General features: G+C 41.7%; 1 protein-coding gene across 1 annotated transcript in view; it reads right to left on the bottom strand.

Moving 5' to 3' along the window:
* Window positions 1-18,824, bottom strand: part of SLC9A9 (solute carrier family 9 member A9) — a 325,848-nt gene that overhangs the window by 168,824 nt on the left and 138,200 nt on the right. The window contains exons 8-9 of the mRNA XM_073359753.1: window positions 17,934-18,039; window positions 5,497-5,585 (exon numbers count right to left, since the gene is read on the bottom strand). Of these exons, the coding sequence (XP_073215854.1) occupies window positions 5,497-5,585; window positions 17,934-18,039 (195 nt within the window). The remainder of the gene's footprint in view (window positions 1-5,496; window positions 5,586-17,933; window positions 18,040-18,824) is intronic.

Below are 18,824 nucleotides of genomic sequence, written 5' to 3'. Positions count from 1 at the left end.
CAATCACAGGGCTTTTTGGGGTCTGCAGCTCCAGAGCAGCCCACCACCAAGTCTGAATGAAACCAAATTTTGAAATCCTCTGTGAATTTGAATGACCTTTCTCTAATTATTGTTCTACCCTCACATTTTCAGGTAATGGGGTGCCCATGTTGGAATATATTATACTAGATAATTTCCTTTTTTCTAAATGACAAGTGTTGGCTAAATTCTCACTACTAGAAAATGAGAAGCCCCAGGGATGTCTATATTTTGCATAAGATATTCAGATCCCTTTAGACTCTTCACAGTCCCTTAATTTTTTTTTTTTTGTAAAAAAATAGGCATCGACAGTATAGGTTGAGGATAACACAGCAAATATCCTCAATCTAAATAGGCATCTACAGTACAGGTTGAGGATACAGCAAATATCTCCAACTGCTAACAAAACTAAAATTCATCCCCTAAACCACAGTAATCAATTCTGGGCCAAATCCTTTAGTCCTTTCTCAGTTTTTACTCTGTCCTTATTCTGGCAAAGCTCCATTTGGCTTCATCGAGAACAGTGGTTTTCAACCTTTTTTCATTTGCGGACCCCTACTATTTTCAAATGGAGGTGTGGACCCCTTTGGAAATCTTGGACTTAGACTACAGACCTATAGGAGTCCGCAGACCACAGGTTAAAAACCACTGTTCTGTGGCAACAACAATCTTTCACGGAACCCTTACACATAGTCTGCAGACCCCCAGAATTAAGCCAGAATAATGACTGTGTCAAAACTAAGTAAGGACTTCAGGATTAAAAACCATGAGTGAAGTGATTCAAACTTCTATTAAAGTGACAAATTACAGTCTTTTCCCCACCTAAACAGAGATATCATGTGGAACCATGGCTGTGTAAGGAAGACCGGTTGTAGCTAGCATTAGCCACAGTAACATCAATAATCCATATTTTGATTCACTGCTTAATGCAACATACAGACAATAACGTTGAGTAACAGTATTAAAAATTCCATATGGTTGCACTGCACAGACCTTTTGAAGTAGAAGAAATCCAAAGCTAGCTACAGTGACATGCTATGATTGAATAAGCCTTAAGGCAACTCTTCAGAGACCAGACACCGGCAGATACTAGCTCAAAATTTTACATTTTGAGAACTGGATGCAAGTAGAAAGCAGGAAAAAAACTCTGCAAACTAGGCTCCATTATAATATATTTTAACCTGTTTAGAGGCACCTTGCACCATCAGATTGCTGTTGATGCTATTGGGACCACATCCCATCCTGCTCTAACACCACAGTGGCAGGCAGAAGATCTGTAGCATCTGAACAGGGTGTGATGTTGAGCAATGCAAGAAGCTCAACCCACAGTATTATTAAAGGTTCAAGGACATTGCTCAAAGTGCTGATGGCAGGAATATGAGGGCACAAAATAACTTAGGAAATTATTTGTTTTTATTGTTGGAAACAAGAAAAGAAGAGGGAATTAAAAAAATATAGGAGAGGATAACAGGGTCAAGGGGACAAAATATTCTCCCCTCCCCCCATCTCTGATCATACTTGTTGTACGTATCGTCAACATTTCAGATGCCTGAATTCTACCACCCCGAGGGAAACGGGGCAGAGAAGTTGTGGACATATTTCCAGTGGTCAAACGGATATTTAGCTATCCATGTACCTGGCTGATAGAGTGGTATCAGAAACCCACATCACTATCCATCATATTATTCTTAGAACACTTTAATGGAAAGCAGAGATTTGAGCTAAAACTTAGATCCTTTGGAGGAGAGTTCTTAATGACTCTCCAGAGGCAAACAGTGTGTGGAGACGCCTCCAACTTCTCCCAATAAGAAAAAAGACCTCTTAGCACTGAAGTCACAGGCATAGACACTGAAGCTACAGTTTGTACATCAAGGTGAAAGATGCAGAAAACTCTTCCAATGCAACCAGTCAAGCTCTGATTGACAGAACACCACACTGAGAGACGCCTCTGTGTCTCCACTTAGCTGTGCAGGGATTGCCAAAACTGCTAATACAGTTTGCTGGAGAATAGTCTGGAAGCGTCTCATCATATATGCCAGTACCACTGACCTGAATAGCATTTGATTTTTGACAACAGATTTGCATGAAGGTGGAGTAGCAGGAAGTCTTGAGAAATCTGAAGTGGAGTCCAGGGCAATTAGGTGCTTTGCCTTCATCCTGATAGGTGCTACAAATCCTGCTACAACTTCAGAATCAACACTTGGGCCAGAAGAGAACTGCATCAAAGCTATCAAGCAGGGTTAGCCCTAGGTTCCCCAGAGCCTTATGTATAGTAAGAAGAGCAGAACCTCATCCAGTCCCATTCCTGCCCCCAATTTTTGCATCTCTATGATATTTCCCAGCTGACAAGTTATTAGGAAGGCTACTGGGGGTACAGAGTCTCCCCAGCACATCAGGAGTGCAACAAGCACAGCAGCAGACCTGGGAGCTGGAGGAAATACCTTGTTATTGTGCAGTGCTGATGCCAAACTGCTGATAGATGGGGAAGGAGTACTGCAGGATGCCGGGAGAGTGGGTTGTTTGTTGGTAGATTTATTTTTAGAGCTGTCAGTTATTTGGGGTGTTTGGACATGAGAGCTATAGGCAGCATAGGCCCAAGGCTGCCACAGCTGAAACACCCTTAAGGCTTTGATACGTCCCCTTGGTTTTGACAAGCAGATGCAACAGAGCACACCGTCTTTGGCATGGAAGAGATTTGTTTCAAGGTACAGAATTTTGAAGAGTGATCCTGACTCCCAATGGGCCAATTACTTCACTCTGCACTGAAGTATTCAAAAGGCCTTTTGTAGTTGGATGTGAATTAGACTTATAGGCAGTTTCAGAGGTGGTTAAGAAGGAGCTGAGTTGATCCACTTGAGAGTTGTCCATCTGAGGTCACATAATTCATTGCAACTTGCAGTCACAGCTCATGTATCTAGCCTTCAGCCACAAATAGGGCTTGTCTTTACTACAATATTAGCTCAAAGTATAATTCAAGTGTTCCCCCTAACCCCGCTCCTGTGCTCACACACAAATCTTTTGCTTGAGTTAAGAGGCGCTTTAAACTCAAGCTAACTGGTCAGTGAGAGGATATGGGATAAAGCTCGAGTGTTGCTGATGCTTGAGCTCGTCATGGGGTAGAGATGCAGCTACTCTGTGCTGCTGTAAAATCATGCTGTGCTGCTAAATACAAACACTCCGTGCAGCTCGAGTATTACTTTTCAGGGTGACTGCTCTCAGTCGAGCTAGGATAGCTTGAGAGGGAGTTAGCTCAAGTGTATATAGCTCAAGCTAATGCGGCAGTGAAGACAAGCCCTAAAACATTCATCATTGTAGCCATTCATGAAGGTCATCTTCTAACCTCATACTTGGCTCAGCTCTTGGAGCTTGTTGAGAGGTTTCCCTTCAGCCACTGACTTTCTTACAAACAATTTAAAATGCAGCTCAAGAAAAAACAATCACCTCATATTAATACTTATCAAATGGCAATGTACTTGCTGATTTACAAACAAAACAGAGTACCTGCCCCAATTAGTTTACAAAATAGTTCAAAGACAAAATAGAACAGACACAAATAGTCAGCGATCTGTCTGTATGAGTTGGAGCTGGTGAAGGGGTCTAGCAGTGGTTGTCTTCTAAAGGCTTTGCAGAGAAGGGTGATTTGAGGAGGGATTGGAAAGAAGAGAGGTAGTTGTCTGGCGAGTTCTCTGGAAGCTGAAATGAGGGAGACTGTTCCAGAAAAGCAGTCAAGCAAGCAAACAAGAAGAGTACCTTGAGGGGAATGGGCTTCTTTCTAAGCCATTTATTTAAAAAAAATGTAATAAGTTTTCATGGACAAAAATGGATACAAAAGATCCACATTATAAAATACTATTCACTTCCCCAGAACAAAATGGTACAGAAGTGAGTCCTAGCAGATGTGTAAGCTCCTTGCTGTCAAACTGTCAGAGAGAAGGAACAGAAGGTTGAAGGGTACTGGGATTTGCTGGGCCTCACTGAGGTGTGTGACAGCTGTCCTGGACTTGGCAGTTTAACATTTGTTCTTTGATGTTGTCATAAATATAAAGGGACAGGTAAACCCCTTTAAAATCCCTCCTGGCCAGAGGAAAACTCCTCTCACCTGTAAAGGGTTAAGAAGCTAAACGTAACCTCGCTGGCACCTGACCAAAATGACCAATGAGGAGACAAGATACTTTCAAAAGCTGGGAGGAGGGAGAGAAAAAAAGGGTCTGTCTTTATGCTGCCTTTGCCGGGGATAGACCAGGAATGGAGTCTTAGAACTTTTAGTAAGTAATCTAGCTAGGTACGTGTTAGATTATGATTTCTTTAAATGGCTGAGAAAAGAATTGTGCTGAATAGAATAACTATTTCTGTCTGTGTATCTTTTTTGTAACTTAAGTTTTTGCCTAGAGGGATTCTCTATGTTTTGAATCTAATTACCCTGTAAGGTATCTACTATCCTGATTTTACAGAGGGGATTTCTTTACTTCTATTTACTCCTATTTCTATTAAAAGTCTTCTTGTAAGAAAACTGAACGCTTTTTCATTGTTCTCAGATCCAAGGGTTTGGGTCTGTAGTCACCTATGCAAATTGGTGAGGCTTTTTACCAAACCTTGTCTAGGAAGTGGGGTGCAAGGTTTTGGGAAGTATTTGGGGGGGAAAGACGTTTCCAAACAGCTCTTCCCCAGTAACCAGTATTTGTTTGGTGGTGGTAGCGGCCAATCCAAGGACAAAGGGTGGAATACTTTGTACCTTGGGGAACTTTTTGACCTAAGCTGGTAAAGATAAGCTTAGGAGGTTTTCATACAGGTCCCCACATCTGTACTCTAGCGTTCAGAGTGGGGGAGGAACCTTGACAGATGTGTTGCAGAGTGTTTGTGAATCGTGACCCAAAGGCTCAACTCCTGAAAGCAGCTCCAAGTTCTCAAAAATACATACAATTGAAAGACTCAAACATTTTACTAGAAACAAACAGAAAACTGACTTTTCTTGCCTCCCAAATTGTTCACTGAAAAGGAACCTTGCAGTCACCGGGATGTTCTTTACTAGGCCACAGATTTCATGAGGGGAAAGAAGTCTGCCAATGCTGGAGACTGAGGGCTGGCCCAAAAACTCCTTTGCAAAAAAAAAAAAATCCACATGAACCCCGTCTGTAAAACTGTTATAGCTTTACTCACTAGAGCTTTTGGATTTCCTACTACGCTTTGCAACAGTTTTAGATGGAAGCTACTGTAAATTATTACTAGCTCTACATCTTTCATCTTCTAGATGGATATCTTATATTTCTGGTCTCTCAAAGACTAGATTATTACTTTTTTGCCTAGCAAGAGGATTGTTAATGTTTTCCTGGCAAAATCTCTACAAATATCCTTCTCCTGTAATGAAGACATAAGCCTTTTCCTTTGCATTAATGAAAACCCTTCCAGGTATGCTGGCAGTAACTCTATATATTCATTACAGCACCAGAAGAGACAAAGTCAGTTATTTTTGTACTCTACCTGTTTAGTTCTCATTTTGGAATCTGGTGACAGATTGTTGTAGGTATAATGGGCCTGTGTGACGCCACAAAAAAGGACTGCAACAATTCCTGAAATGCAAAGAAAGGCCAGAATCAGCTACTTCTATTTTCTACCTTGCAGTAGTCAAAGGGCAGGATTAGCCTGCTCAAAAACTAATTAGATTGTGTTAAAAGCTTTTTGTAATAGAGAAATGCTAAGATATGTTTTACAATAATGTTCTTCAAACAAACTAGAATTTTGCTTTGATAGAAATCTTAGCAAATCCTCCCCTCTCTACATCCCAGACACTTCATTGCCATCTGCTTGGACCGTTTAATATAGAGTGATAACTGTATAACAACCTCTGATCACAGTCAGACTGACAGTTATCTAAGTTTGTTACTCAATTATAAGATAATAAAAATATAGAAATAATGAAACTGTGACATAGGCCAAAGAGGCAGGAAAAATGTTAATTTTTCTCCCCCAAATGCATTTTTGAGCAGTGGGTGCTGAAGGAGTGCAGTATGAAGGCCATTTTGCCCTCTGCATGTCTGTTTGCCTTGCACATTGCACACTGCTTATTACAAGGCAAACAGCAAAACCCATCTTAAAAATACCACTTTGGTGGGAAAAAGCTGTTGCCCAGAATGACTGGGTCAGTGACTGTAACTGAGTGGCAATAATTATGTTTCCCCAGCCTGTGGGAGGTCATGAGGAGAGAGAAGGAGCAACAGTCTTATCACGAATATAAATGTACTCATATACGGTAACACTAATTATTTTTAAAGCTTCTCTTCCTTCCAAGCCCCATACTAAGGTGCTTAGAGCTGTTGATCATAAAGTAAACACAGTATAACAATTGAAGACATTGAAAAATTCACTGATAACGTAGCCTCTTAAAGTTAGACAAACATCAATCAAAGGGACCACACAGGGGAAAAAAGGAAAACTGGGGATAAATAAGTGGCCAATGGTGACTGTACAAAAGCATCTCTGGAAAAAAGAAAACTCTCTCTTAAACATGTGCTGCAACTAACTGAGGGGGAATGATCCTGGGATCCTCCCCGGTGAAAACACGACTGCCTAGTGGATGTAGGCCCCACTCATGTAAAGTGATCTTGGTGGGTGGACTCTCAGGGAGTCCCATTGACTTCAGTGAGAAATCACATGGGCATAGGAGCTCACACACTTGGCCTAAGAGAGAACGGTGAATCCCCAAAAAGCAGGTGGTGCATCTGTGTAAATATTAATCTGGAGAGGCTTAGTGAGGAGGTTTCAAATGTAGCCAGCCCCTTTATTGTAAGGGGCTTTAAAAAATAGCAGTGCCGATGTAAAATAATCCACTGTTTCATAAATAGTAAAAAATGCAGGGCAGGCTTAATATGATCACAGTTACTCAAGCCAGTGAGCAAATGAGCGGTGCATTCTGAACAAACTGCAAGCAATAGGATTGCCCTGCTTGCTAAACTTGGCTAAAAAGGGAGGATGAGGGATGATCCTGGGGATGGGACTGGCTAGTTTGTAGAAGCCTCAGATTAACATTTGCGATATTGAATGCTAATCAAAGCCTCTCAGATGTTTGAAATTGGGGGTATCAATGGCTGAGAAAGAGTGGGAAACATTTCCTAGGACCAAAATGAGGATGCAAAAAAAGGAAGGACAAAGTAAGAAGAAATATTTAAAAAATGACAAACATCATTTGAAGGAAAAAAATAAAAAGACTAAAGACTAAATAAAGTAACATGATTCTTTTACTAGCCCTTCCTCAGTTTTCTGACTCTCTTTAGACTGCTAGATGTAAAAGTATTGTCCAGCTGAAACCAGTTTTCAGTACTTTAAGTCTCTTTTTCTTTTCATTTCCGGGAAGACCTGAGGAATGGCATCAATGTGCCCTTGATGGAAGAAAGAAGAAGGAAGTAGGAAAAAAAATATGAACAATGGCACAAAGAACAACTGCCACCAAAGAGAAAATGAAAAACCAATTTTCCCATGCAGCAATGCAGAAATTCTCTTGGCTTCTGACTTCTATTCACCTGACTGTATTTCTATTGCAGTAATACAAGCTTCTGCAAACCAGGAAAATTTCACTGAGCTTTAACTGCCCTTTCTTTGCTTTTGTAATATTTCTTTTAATTCAGCACTGGGCTCATCCCCTCAGCTAGATCTATAGCGCAAGCGTCATTAGAGAGCCGTGCTGGGCACTTCAAGTTTATGTTAAGGACTCATTCTCCCAAATGGCTTCAATTCCTCTTCTAGGGTTTGCAGGGTGCCCTGTATTTTGTAGTCTAAAGCTGACGTGGGAATGTATAAATTCTCTAGGTTAATTAGTAGTATCACAATGTCCTCCTGTACAGTGTTATGGATAAATACATGCTCACACCATGAAAAGCCAGTTTAAAAAAATATGGCTAAGCAGGACTATTTCTAAATATCACTAGTCCCTGGGTAACAATAAAAATGGAAATATGAATTTCCTGTTCAGTTTCCACTGCATGAGTCATCATTCTGCCAATTTTTTTTAATTTGACTATTAAATTCAACCATGCTTGTAAAAATTGATTTGTGACTGCCAAATACAATTGTTAATTAGAGGTGGGATAAGTGTCTATTTACTGTTTCCTGAGGCAATGTGAAAACTGGGTCCGTGGTATATAAAGAGCCTGACACTGATCTCCCACCAGGAGTACATTCACTAAATCAGTGCAACTATTCCAGTGAAAAACTGGAATAAGAGAGACCAGTATCAACCACAGAGTATCTGATACAGAGTGTGGGTTCTGGTTTGAGCCTTTAAGAGCCACCACCATCATTCTTCAAAATGGAATTTCATAGACCATATGAACCTTATTTCCAGGGGAGATGGAGTGCTTGCAGCAAGAAATTTATATGTTGCTAAAACAAGGCTTGCTGTGCACAGCCATGGCAGTTACAACATAAGATATATCATAAAGCATGAGGGGAAGTTATTGCAATGTGTCTTTTTAAGAGACTGGTGACCATATGCATGTTAATGCAACTACACAGGAAACAAGGCAAGAATTACCTAAAGAGGCAAACATGGAACTTTCCATTGTGGAAGGGCAAGTTAAGTGAGGCTGGAAATTCTTTGACAAGTATTAAAATTGGATTTTGAAGAAAGGAATCAGCCTGACAGCAAAATGCTTTCTCCACTGTGTATGGGATATAAATTAGGCAATTGTATATTTTGTTCAAAGACTTAGCGGAATTGTCCAATTTTCTTCTGACATCTTTCAGTTTGATTCTGGACTGCTATCACCTACATAGCATGCCTCAAAGATAAAACTATTCACTAGTTCTTTTCTCATTAAAACATCAGATTCTGGAGCCAAAAATGTAAATGTCTGTCTCAGTTTCCTGCTAAATTAAATGCACACTTCTTGATTTTACTGAGAATGAACAATGTTGGAATTCTGGACAGGAGAATGTGATTAGATCTATCAGAGCAGAGAGAGTGAGAAAGTCTTTCTTAACAGTTGCTTGTACCTGTGGCTTTATTTTTTTGGGGATAGTAGTGACTAATTTACTTTTCCATTCCCTCCGCTCCTTTTTTTTAAAAAACTGAAAAAGAACACTAACTGAGAGCCTCAGCACCCATATCACTGAAGCAGAACTATGGATTAAAGTGAAAGATTTAGGAAGAAATGGAAAATTGGTTCATCAGTGCAATACAACAGCAATGATCTTTCTGAAGAAATTAAATTATTGGAAAATGTAATGTAATATAAAAAAATGAAAAACCTGATAATAAAAAAATGATAGCTATATGAACCAAGTCAATCAGCAGATAGCTAAACTCCAACTACGCCAACCTCTTTGATAATGGGTAATAAGATTTAAAAAAGTCTACCAGTCTAGTTGCTTTTTACTCCATTTGTGAAACACATAGGAATAGTAACAGCCTGTTAGCTGATGCCAGGCATAAGGAATCAGTCTCAATGAATTTTACTCCATTGTTTATACTGATAGTGGCAATTCATCTTAGGGTAAAAGATGGCAATATGTGATGCTGATAATGGGACTCATGCCACAGAAGAGGCAATTGCTATCCTAAAATGCATCACCGATGGTGTGCATTAATTTATAAGTAATTCCTTTACTGAAGGAGACAGAGACTAAATGTCCTTGATGGATCATTTCACAAATAGGCAAAAGGAAATTACTTCCCTGTAATTCTCACTCTCTAATGGCCTGATTTTGCAAGGTGCTAGACAGACTCAACTCCTAAAGGTATAACTTGTAACTAGAGCCCTGCATTTTGGCTGAGGAGAGCACTATGAGAGGTGTGCTCTTAATACAACCCTGGAAGTGACTGTTCAGGCCAAGAGGCTCTTATGTAACATAAGCATAGCTGCTGACTCCATGGGTGCGCCGGGGCTCTAGCACCCACAGAAAAAAAATAGGGGTTCTGAGCACCCACCGGCCACAGCTTTTTGGCAGTGCTGCTGATCAGCTGTTTGGCGGGGTCACCAATCAGCTGTTTGGTGGCTGGTGGGAGATGTTCAGGGGAGAGCAGAGAGCAATGAGTGGCAGGTGGAGAGCCTCAGGGAGGGGGGTGGAGTGAGGGCGGGTAGAGGTGAAGTGAGGGTGGGGTGTCAGGGGAAGGGACAGTGTAGGGGTGTGGCCTCAGAGCAAAGCAGGGGTGGAACACCCACTGGGAATAATAGAAGTCAGCACCTGTGAACATAAGCGTAGTCCACGGCATTGCTCCTTTCTGGTGGCTGCATAGATTTAACCTCATTTTAAATAGATTCCACTAGTTCGGGATTAAGAAATCAGATGCTTTCTCCTAAATTTGCATCTCTCATTGAGCAGTGAAATGTGCTGCTGGAAAGCTGTTAAATCACCTGATGATCTGTTAACCAGTAGAATGAACTCCACTCTGAAATATAACTAAAAAAAAAAACATTGTGGAAAGATTTCAGAGTAACAGCTGTGTTAGTCTGTATTCGCAAAAAGAAAAGGAGTACTTGCGGCACCTTAGAGACTAACCAATTTATTTGAGCATAAGCTTTTGTGAGCTACAGCTCACTTCATCGGATGCATACTGTGGAAACTGCAGAAGACATTATATACACAGAGACCATGAAACAATTACCTCCTCCCACCCCACTCTCCTGCTGGTAATAGCTTATCTAAAGTGATCACTCTCCTTACAAGGTGCCACAAGTACTCCTTTTCTCCTTACAATGTGTATGATAATCAAGTTGGGCCATTTCCAGCATAAATCCAGGTTTTCTCACCCTCCACACACAAACTCACTCTCCTGCTGGTAATAGCCCATCCAAAGTGACCACTCTCTTTACAATGACAGGTTTCAGAGTAACAGCCGTGTTAGTCTGTATTCGCAAAAAGAAAAGGAGGACTTGTGGCACCTTAGAGACTAACCAATTTATTAGAGCATAAGCTTTCGTGAGCTACAGCTCACTTCCTCAGATGCATATCGTGGAAACTGCAGCAGGCTTTATATATACACAGAGAATATGAAACAATACCTATTCCCACCCCACTGTCCTGCTGGTAATAGCTTATCTAAAGTGATTTCCAGCACAAATCCAGGTTTTCTCACCCTCCACCCCCCCACACAAATTCACTCTCCTGCTGGTGATAGCCCATCCAAAGTGACAACTCTTTACACAATGTGCATGACAATCAAGCTGGGCTATTTCCTGCATAAATCCAGGTTCTCACATCCCCCCCACCCCCATACACACACAAACTCACTCTCCTGCTGGTAATAGCTCATCCAAACTGACCACTCTTCAAGTTAAAATCCAAGTTAAACCAGAACATCTGGGGGGGGGGGGTAGGAAAAAACAAGAGGAAACAGGCTACCTTGCATAATGACTTAGCCACTCCAAGTCTCTATTTAAGCCTAAATTAATAGTATCCAATTTGCAAATGAATTCCAATTCAGCAGTTTCTCGCTGGAGTCTGGATTTGAAGTTTTTTTGTTTTAAGATAGCGACCTTCATGTCTGTGATCGCGTGACCAGAGAGATTGAAGTGTTCTCCGACTGGTTTATGAATGTTATAATTCTTGACATCTGATTTGTGTCCATTTATTCTTTTACGTAGAGACTGTCCAGTTTGACCAATGTACATGGCAGAGGGGCATTGCTGGCACATGATGGCATATATCACATTGGTGGATGTGCAGGTGAACGAGCCTCTGATAGTGTGGCTGATGTTATTAGGCCCTTTGTAGAGAAGCAAAGTGTGCGTTGTAAATGGCTTGTCTAGTTTTAGTAAAATCCAGCCACGAGGAAGTTTGTGTGGAAGGTTGGTTTTTTATGAGAGTATCCATTTTTGAGAGCTCATTCTTAATCTTTCCCTGTTTGTTGTTTTCTCACCCCCGCCCCCTTTTTCCAAAAACCGTACACACAAGCTCACTCTCCTGCTGGTAATAGCTAATCCAAAGTGACCACTCTCCTTACAATGTGTATGAAAATCAAGGTGGACCATTTCCAGCACAAATGTACTGCCATGTAGATTGGTCAAACTGGACAGTCTCTACGTAAAAGAATAAATGGACACAAATCAGATGTCAAGAATTATAACATTCATAAACCAGTCGGAGAACACTTCAACCTCTCTGGTCACACAATTACAGACATGAAGGTTGATATCTTAAAACAAAAAAACTTCAAATCCAGCTCCAGCGAGAAACTGCTGAATTGGAATTAATTTGCAAATTGGATACTATTAATTTAGGCTTAAATAGAGACTGGGAGTGGCTAAGTCATTATGCAAGGTAGCCTATTTCCCCTTGTTTTTTCCTATCCCCCTCCTCCCCAGACGTTCTGGTTAAACTTGGATTTATGCTGGAAATGGCCCACCTTGATTATCATACACATTTTAAGGAGAGTGGTCAGTTTGGATGAACTATTACCAGCAGGAGAGTGAGTTTGTGTGTGTGTATGGGGGTGGGGGGGTGAGAAAACCTGGATTTGTGCTGGAAATGGCCCACCTTGATTATCATGCACATTGTAGGGAGAGTGGTCACTTTGGATAAGCTATTACCAGCAGGAGAGTGAGTTTGTGTGTGTGGTTTTTGGAAAAAAGGGGGAGGGGGTGAGAAAACCTGGATTTGTGCTGGAAATGGCCCACTTTGGTTATCATACACATTGTAAAGAGAGTGGTCACTTTGGATGGGCTATTACCAGCAGGAGAGTGAGTTTGGGGGAGCGGGGGGCGGAGGGTGAGAAAACCTGGATTTGTGCTGGAAATGGCCCACCTTGATTATCATACACATTGTAAGGAGAGTGATCACTTTAGATAAGCTATTACCAGCACGAGAGTGGGGTGGGAGGAGGTATTGTTTCATGGTCTCTGTGTATATAATGTCTTCTGCAGTTTCCACAGTATGCATCCGATGAAGTGAGCTGTAGCTCACGAAAGCTTATGCTCAAATAAATTGGTTAGTCTCTAAGGTGCCACAAGTACTCCTTTTCTTATTGTGGAAAGAGTGAATACAAGCATTTTCAGGCAAGGGTGAGAGAAGATGAAAGTTACATTGGAACTGGTTAAAAGCAAAGGGCTAAAAATGTCTACTTTAAGATGAAATGTCAATACAGTATTAATAGAGTTGTTGCATATGGAAAACTCAGCTTTGAACTTCTGAAGCTACAAGGAAGACTGCATGTGTTCTTTTTTCCTAACAGCTTCTGACAAAGGCCTTTCATAGAAACTAAGTGACAGAGGCTCAACCCTGCTGATAAATGAGGCAGGAGTCATCTTTGGCTCATCACGACAATGTAATTAAACAATTGCCAACTGAGACAAAGAAGGTGCATATGAAAAGAATTGCTAGTGCCAGAACTAAAAGGGCGGGGTTTGTTTTCCTTGCAATTTATGTAGGTGGAGCAATTTCCTTTTTTACCATCTATGTCAGTCCCTTTATTTATAAATAAAAATTATTTTTTATAAGCACAGGTTATCTCAAGTGCTTATATACAAATGCACAAAGCCTTGGAAACAAGCAGGGAGAACTGGAGGTCCTGGTGATGTCAAGGAACTATGACGTGATCGGAATAACAGAGACTTGGTGGGATAACTCATATGACTGGAGTACTGTCATGGATGGTTATAAACTGTTCAGGAAGGACAGGCAGGGCAGAAAAGGTGGGGGAGTAGCACTGTATGTAAGGGAGCAGTATGACTGCTCAGAGCTCCGGTACGAAACTGCAGAAAAACCTGAGTGTCTCTGGATTAAGTTTAGAAGTGTGTGCAACAAGAGTGATGTAGTGGTGGGAGTCTGCTATAGACCACCGGACCAGGGGGATGAGGTGGATGAGGCTTTCTTCCGGCAGCTCACGGAAGCTACTAGATCGCATGTCCTGATTCTCATGGGTGACTTTAATTTTCCTGATATCTGCTGGGAGAGCAATACAGCGGTGCATAGACAATCCAGGAAGTTTTTGGAAAGCGTAGGGGACAATTTCCTGGCGCAAGTGCTAGAGGAGCCAACTAGGGGGGGTGCTTTTCTTGACCTGCTGCTCACAAACCGGGTAGAATTAGTGGGGGAAGCAAAAGTGGATGGGAATCTGGGAGGCAGTGACCATGAGTTGGTTGAGTTCAGGATCCTGACGCAGGGAACAAAGGTAAGCAGCAGGATACGGACCCTGGACTTCAGGAAAGCAGACTTCGACTCCCTCAGGGAACGGATGGCCAGGATCCCCTGGGGGACTAACTTGAAGGGGAAAGGAGTCCAGGAGAGCTGGCTGTATTTCAAGGAATCCCTGTTGAGGTTACAGGGACAAACCATCCCGATGAGTCGAAAGAATAGTAAATATGGCAGGCGACCAACTTGGCTTAATGGTGAAATCCTAGCGGATCTTAAACATAAAAAAGAAGCTTACAAGAAGTGGAAGGTTGGACATATGACCAGGGAAGAGTATAAAAATATTGCTCGGGCATGTAGGAATGTTATCAGGAGGGCCAAATCGCACCTGGAGCTGCAGCTAGCCAGAGATGTCAAGAGTAACAAGAAGGGTTTCTTCAGGTATGTTGGCAACAAGAAGAAAGCCAAGGAATGTGTGGGCCCCTTACTGAATGAGGGAGGCAACCTAGTGACAGAGGATGTGGAAAAAGCTAATGTACTCAATGCTTTTTTTGCCTCTGTTTTCACTAACAAGGTCAGCTCCCAGACTGCTGCGCTGGGCATCACAAAATGCGGAAGAGATGGCCAGCCCTCTGTGGAGATAGAGGCGGTTAGGGACTATTTAGAAAAGCTGGACGTGCACAAGTCCCTGGGGCCGGACGAGTTGCATCCGAGAGTGCTGAAGGAATTGGCGGCTGTGATTGCAGAGCCACTGGCCATTATCTTTGAAAACTCGTGGCGAACCGGGGAAGTCCCGGATGACTGGAAAAAGGCTAATGTAGTGCCAATCTTTAAAAAAGGGAAGAAGGAAGATCCTGGGAACTACAGGCCAGTCAGCCTCACCTCAGTCCCTGGAAAAATCATGGAGCAGGTCCTCAAAGAATCAATCCTGAAGCACTTGCATGAGAGGAAAGTGATCAGGAACAGCCAGCATGGATTCACCAAGGGAAGGTCATGCCTGACTAATCTAATCGCCTTTTATGATGAGATTACTGGTTCTGTGGATGAAGGGAAAGCAGTGGATGTATTGTTTCTTGACTTTAGCAAAGCTTTTGACACGGTCTCCCATAGTATTCTTGTCAGCAAGTTAAGGAAGTATGGGCTGGATGAATGCACTATAAGGTGGGTAGAAAGCTGGCTAAATTGTCGGGCTCAACGGGTAGTGATCAATGGCTCCATGTCTAGTTGGCAGCCGGTATCAAGTGGAGTGCCCCAAGGGTCGGTCCTGGGGCCGGTTTTATTCAATATCTTCATAAATGATCTGGAAGATGGTGTGGATTGCACTCTCAGCAAATTTGCGGATGATACTAAACTGGGAGGAGTGGTAGATACGCTGGAGGGGAGGGATAGGATACAGAAGGACCTAGACCAATTGGAAGATTGGGCCAAAAGGAATCTGATGAGGTTCAATAAGGGTAAGTGCAGGGTCCTGCACTTAGGACGGAAGAACCCAATGCACAGCTACAGACTAGGGACCGAATGGCTAGGCAGCAGTTCTGCAGAAAAGGACCTAGGGGTGACAGTGGACGAGAAGCTGGATATGAGTCAGCAGTGTGCCCTTGTTGCCAAGAAGGCCAATGGCATTTTGGGATGTATAAGTAGGGGCATAGCGAGCAGATCGAGTGACGTGATCGTTCCCCTCTATTCGACATTGGTGAGGCCTCATCTGGAGTACTGTGTCCAGTTTTGGGCCCCACACTTCAAGAAGGATGTGGATAAATTGTAGAGAGTCCAGCGAAGGGCAACAAAAATGATTAGGGGACTGGAACACATGAGTTATGAGGAGAGGCTGAGGGAGCTGGGATTGTTTAGCCTGCAGAAGAGAAGAATGAGGGGGGATTTGATAGCTGCTTTCAACTACCTGAAAGGGGGTTCCAAAGAGGATGGCTCTAGACTGTTCTCAATGGTAGCAGATGACAGAACGAGGAGTAATGGTCTCAAGTTGCAGTGGGGGAGGTTTAGATTGGATATTAGGAAAAACTTTTTCACTAAGAGGGTGGTGAAACACTGGAATGCGTTACCTAGGGAGGTGGTAGAATCTCCTTCCTTAGAGGTTTTTAAGGTCAGGCTTGACAAAGCCCTGGCTGGGATGATTTAACTGGGAATTGGTCCTGCTTTGAGCAGGGGGTTGGACTAGATGACCTTCTGGGGTCCCTTCCAACCCTGATATTCTATGATTCTATGATTCTATAAGCAAAGGCTTAACTTCCTTGTACTTTTCTGTTTTTTTCCCTTTAATTGGATCATGACTTTGCTTTCCACTCACTTTCTGGCCATTAAAAATAGTTAACTATGGCTACTGTGTCATTATAAAACCCCTCCGTGCCATCAGTAATTAGGGCTTTGATTTCTGACATTTTATATGTTAAAAAAATGAAACACCATCCCAAGTGACTAGTAGGAGAGAGTACATTATGTGTCACCATATTTGCAGTGTGATGTGAAGAAATGATATCTGCCAATTATTTGGATATGCAGTCTGCTCCAGCATTCTGACAGTGGAACTTGCCTTCAGTACAGCAGTGCCTGAAGCAGTGACAGCATCGGAGGCAGTATCAGTGTTTCCATTATGAACCCCGCTTTTCAGTTATTTAAAAATTTAGTAACACCATATTTGTTCCTGGCTAAAATGTGACACCCATGGATTCCGCTGGGGAGAAGGTTTTAAAATTCCTATCTTAGAAAGTGTGGGAAGTCACTCAGCTTAAAAACAAAGGATTTAGAAGTTATTCCATTTTTTTGTCTAGGTAAATAGCAGGTTATTAGAGGTAATGTTTTGAAAATGGCCAGTAACCACAACAGGACTAAAGAAGGCCTTGTTCAGGTTAAAGTTGGGGTTTTTTTGGAAAGTGATAGAGCCTGGCTCTCTTGTTTAACTTGGAAACACATTGGCATTCAGCCACCTTTGGCATAGAATGGGACAGAAAATTGTGCATAAAATTAGGAAGAGGAGTGAGCATGCAGCAATTTACAACAAACCACACGCTGGTTTCAAAGTCCTCTGAACATACGGCTTATCACACAAAAGGCAAAATCCTGGCTCCATTGAAGCCAGTGGGAGTTTTGCCATTGACTTCAGAGTAGCCAGGATTTCACCCAGGCCTCACTGCTCCCCAAAAGCTTTACAACGATCATGTTCAAAGTAAAAATTAACAGGTCTCCAGCAATTTCTCCAGAAAAACTAAACAGGCTCTCTATTAATGCTCAGGCGCTCAGGTTTTCTTCTAACTTTCCTTGATGTGAATTATGGCAGTTCATGGTCAAAAATAACAGTATCAAAAACATCAATAGGCTTAAACTATTATGACTCATATTCTTCCTAATCACATTATGAAATCAATCAGAGTCTGGGCATTGCACAGATTACTTCTGTGTACCTTTTTCATTGTGTATGAATGTGTTTACTTTTTCTCTGTGTTGAAGAAAGCAATTTCTGGCCATGTATTTGACTATGGTTGCACAAATGCTATCTCCATGTTGATGCAGCGATGTGTAGGCTATAAGTGGTTTTGGTCTGTCACTGGGCAGCCTGTGCCTTTCTCCGGATGCAACAGGGATTTGAGTGGGAGAAATAAAAAAACCACCAACCAAACAAAAACTTGTGCAAAAAAAAAAAGTCATTCAGGTATCTATGGATTTATGCCTGCAGATGGATGTTTGCAGCACCCACACATTTCAGCAATGACAAGAAGCAACTGGATTTTGGAAGATTCATATAAGATGTCATGCTCAAAATAGGTGTGCTGTTTTCCCACATCACAGATTTACTAAAAAGCCCCACAGTCTTTGCTTACTCAGGAAAATGCAACACTTACCTGTAAGACCAGCAGCTTCTGCTGACAGGAAGGCACTCCAAGACAGGAGGAAGAATAGGCCTGTTTCCAACATGGGGAACTCACACAGCTTTGTAAATTTTGTCAAGTGCTAAAAAATACTAAGGAAAAAAAATGAACAGCTTTGCACCCTAAATTCAACCTCACCATCATAAATGAAATAATGCACCGTAAAATTATTCAGCTGTATCATACAAAGCACATAAGCATGTGCCTTCAATGGGACCTTAAGATTATACATGTTATTAAGTGCTTTGCTGGATCAAGGCCTAAGTGATTGAATTTAGCATTAATTTTCCAGCATTAGTCTACTTCACATATCTACTTCTATTTATATTAGCTGTTGAAATGTGCTCATGTCATGTGGTTTCAAAGAAATGTGGCTGTGAAAAGGTGATATGGCAACAACATGATCAAAAAGCCAAGTTGGTCCATGGCCTTCATTGTCTCTGTCAAAAGGGAAGGTCAACTTTACTATGTAGCCTTTAAATGGAATCAGTTTACAAGCATAATTGGTGCTTCAGAACTGGACTCTCAAAGGAATCAAGATGGGGAAGCTGATCAACATATTAGTGCTTTGTTTAGTCATTTATACTTGTGCAAAGTGAGTGTAAGTTGCTACTGTTGTGATTTGGTAGCATTTTTACACCAACAGATGTAAATGACTAAACAAGATGTAGGGAAATGGAGAATCACGCCTTTCCCAGTTTGGATAAGCTGCACTTTAATTTAGCTTGGCTTGTACCTTGTTTAATTACTGCTACTACATAAATTGTAAATTAAACAAATATTGTATTTTATGTGAGCATCTCAAAATACTTTGCAAACATTAATTGTTATTGTACCCATTTTAAGGCAGCGTTCACCGAGGTA

The sequence above is a fragment of the Lepidochelys kempii genome, chromosome 9, assembly GCF_965140285.1.
Source record: "Lepidochelys kempii isolate rLepKem1 chromosome 9, rLepKem1.hap1, whole genome shotgun sequence".
NCBI classification, from domain to species: Eukaryota; Metazoa; Chordata; order Testudines; family Cheloniidae; genus Lepidochelys; species Lepidochelys kempii.
This window is presented reverse-complemented; position numbering and strand designations above follow the sequence as displayed.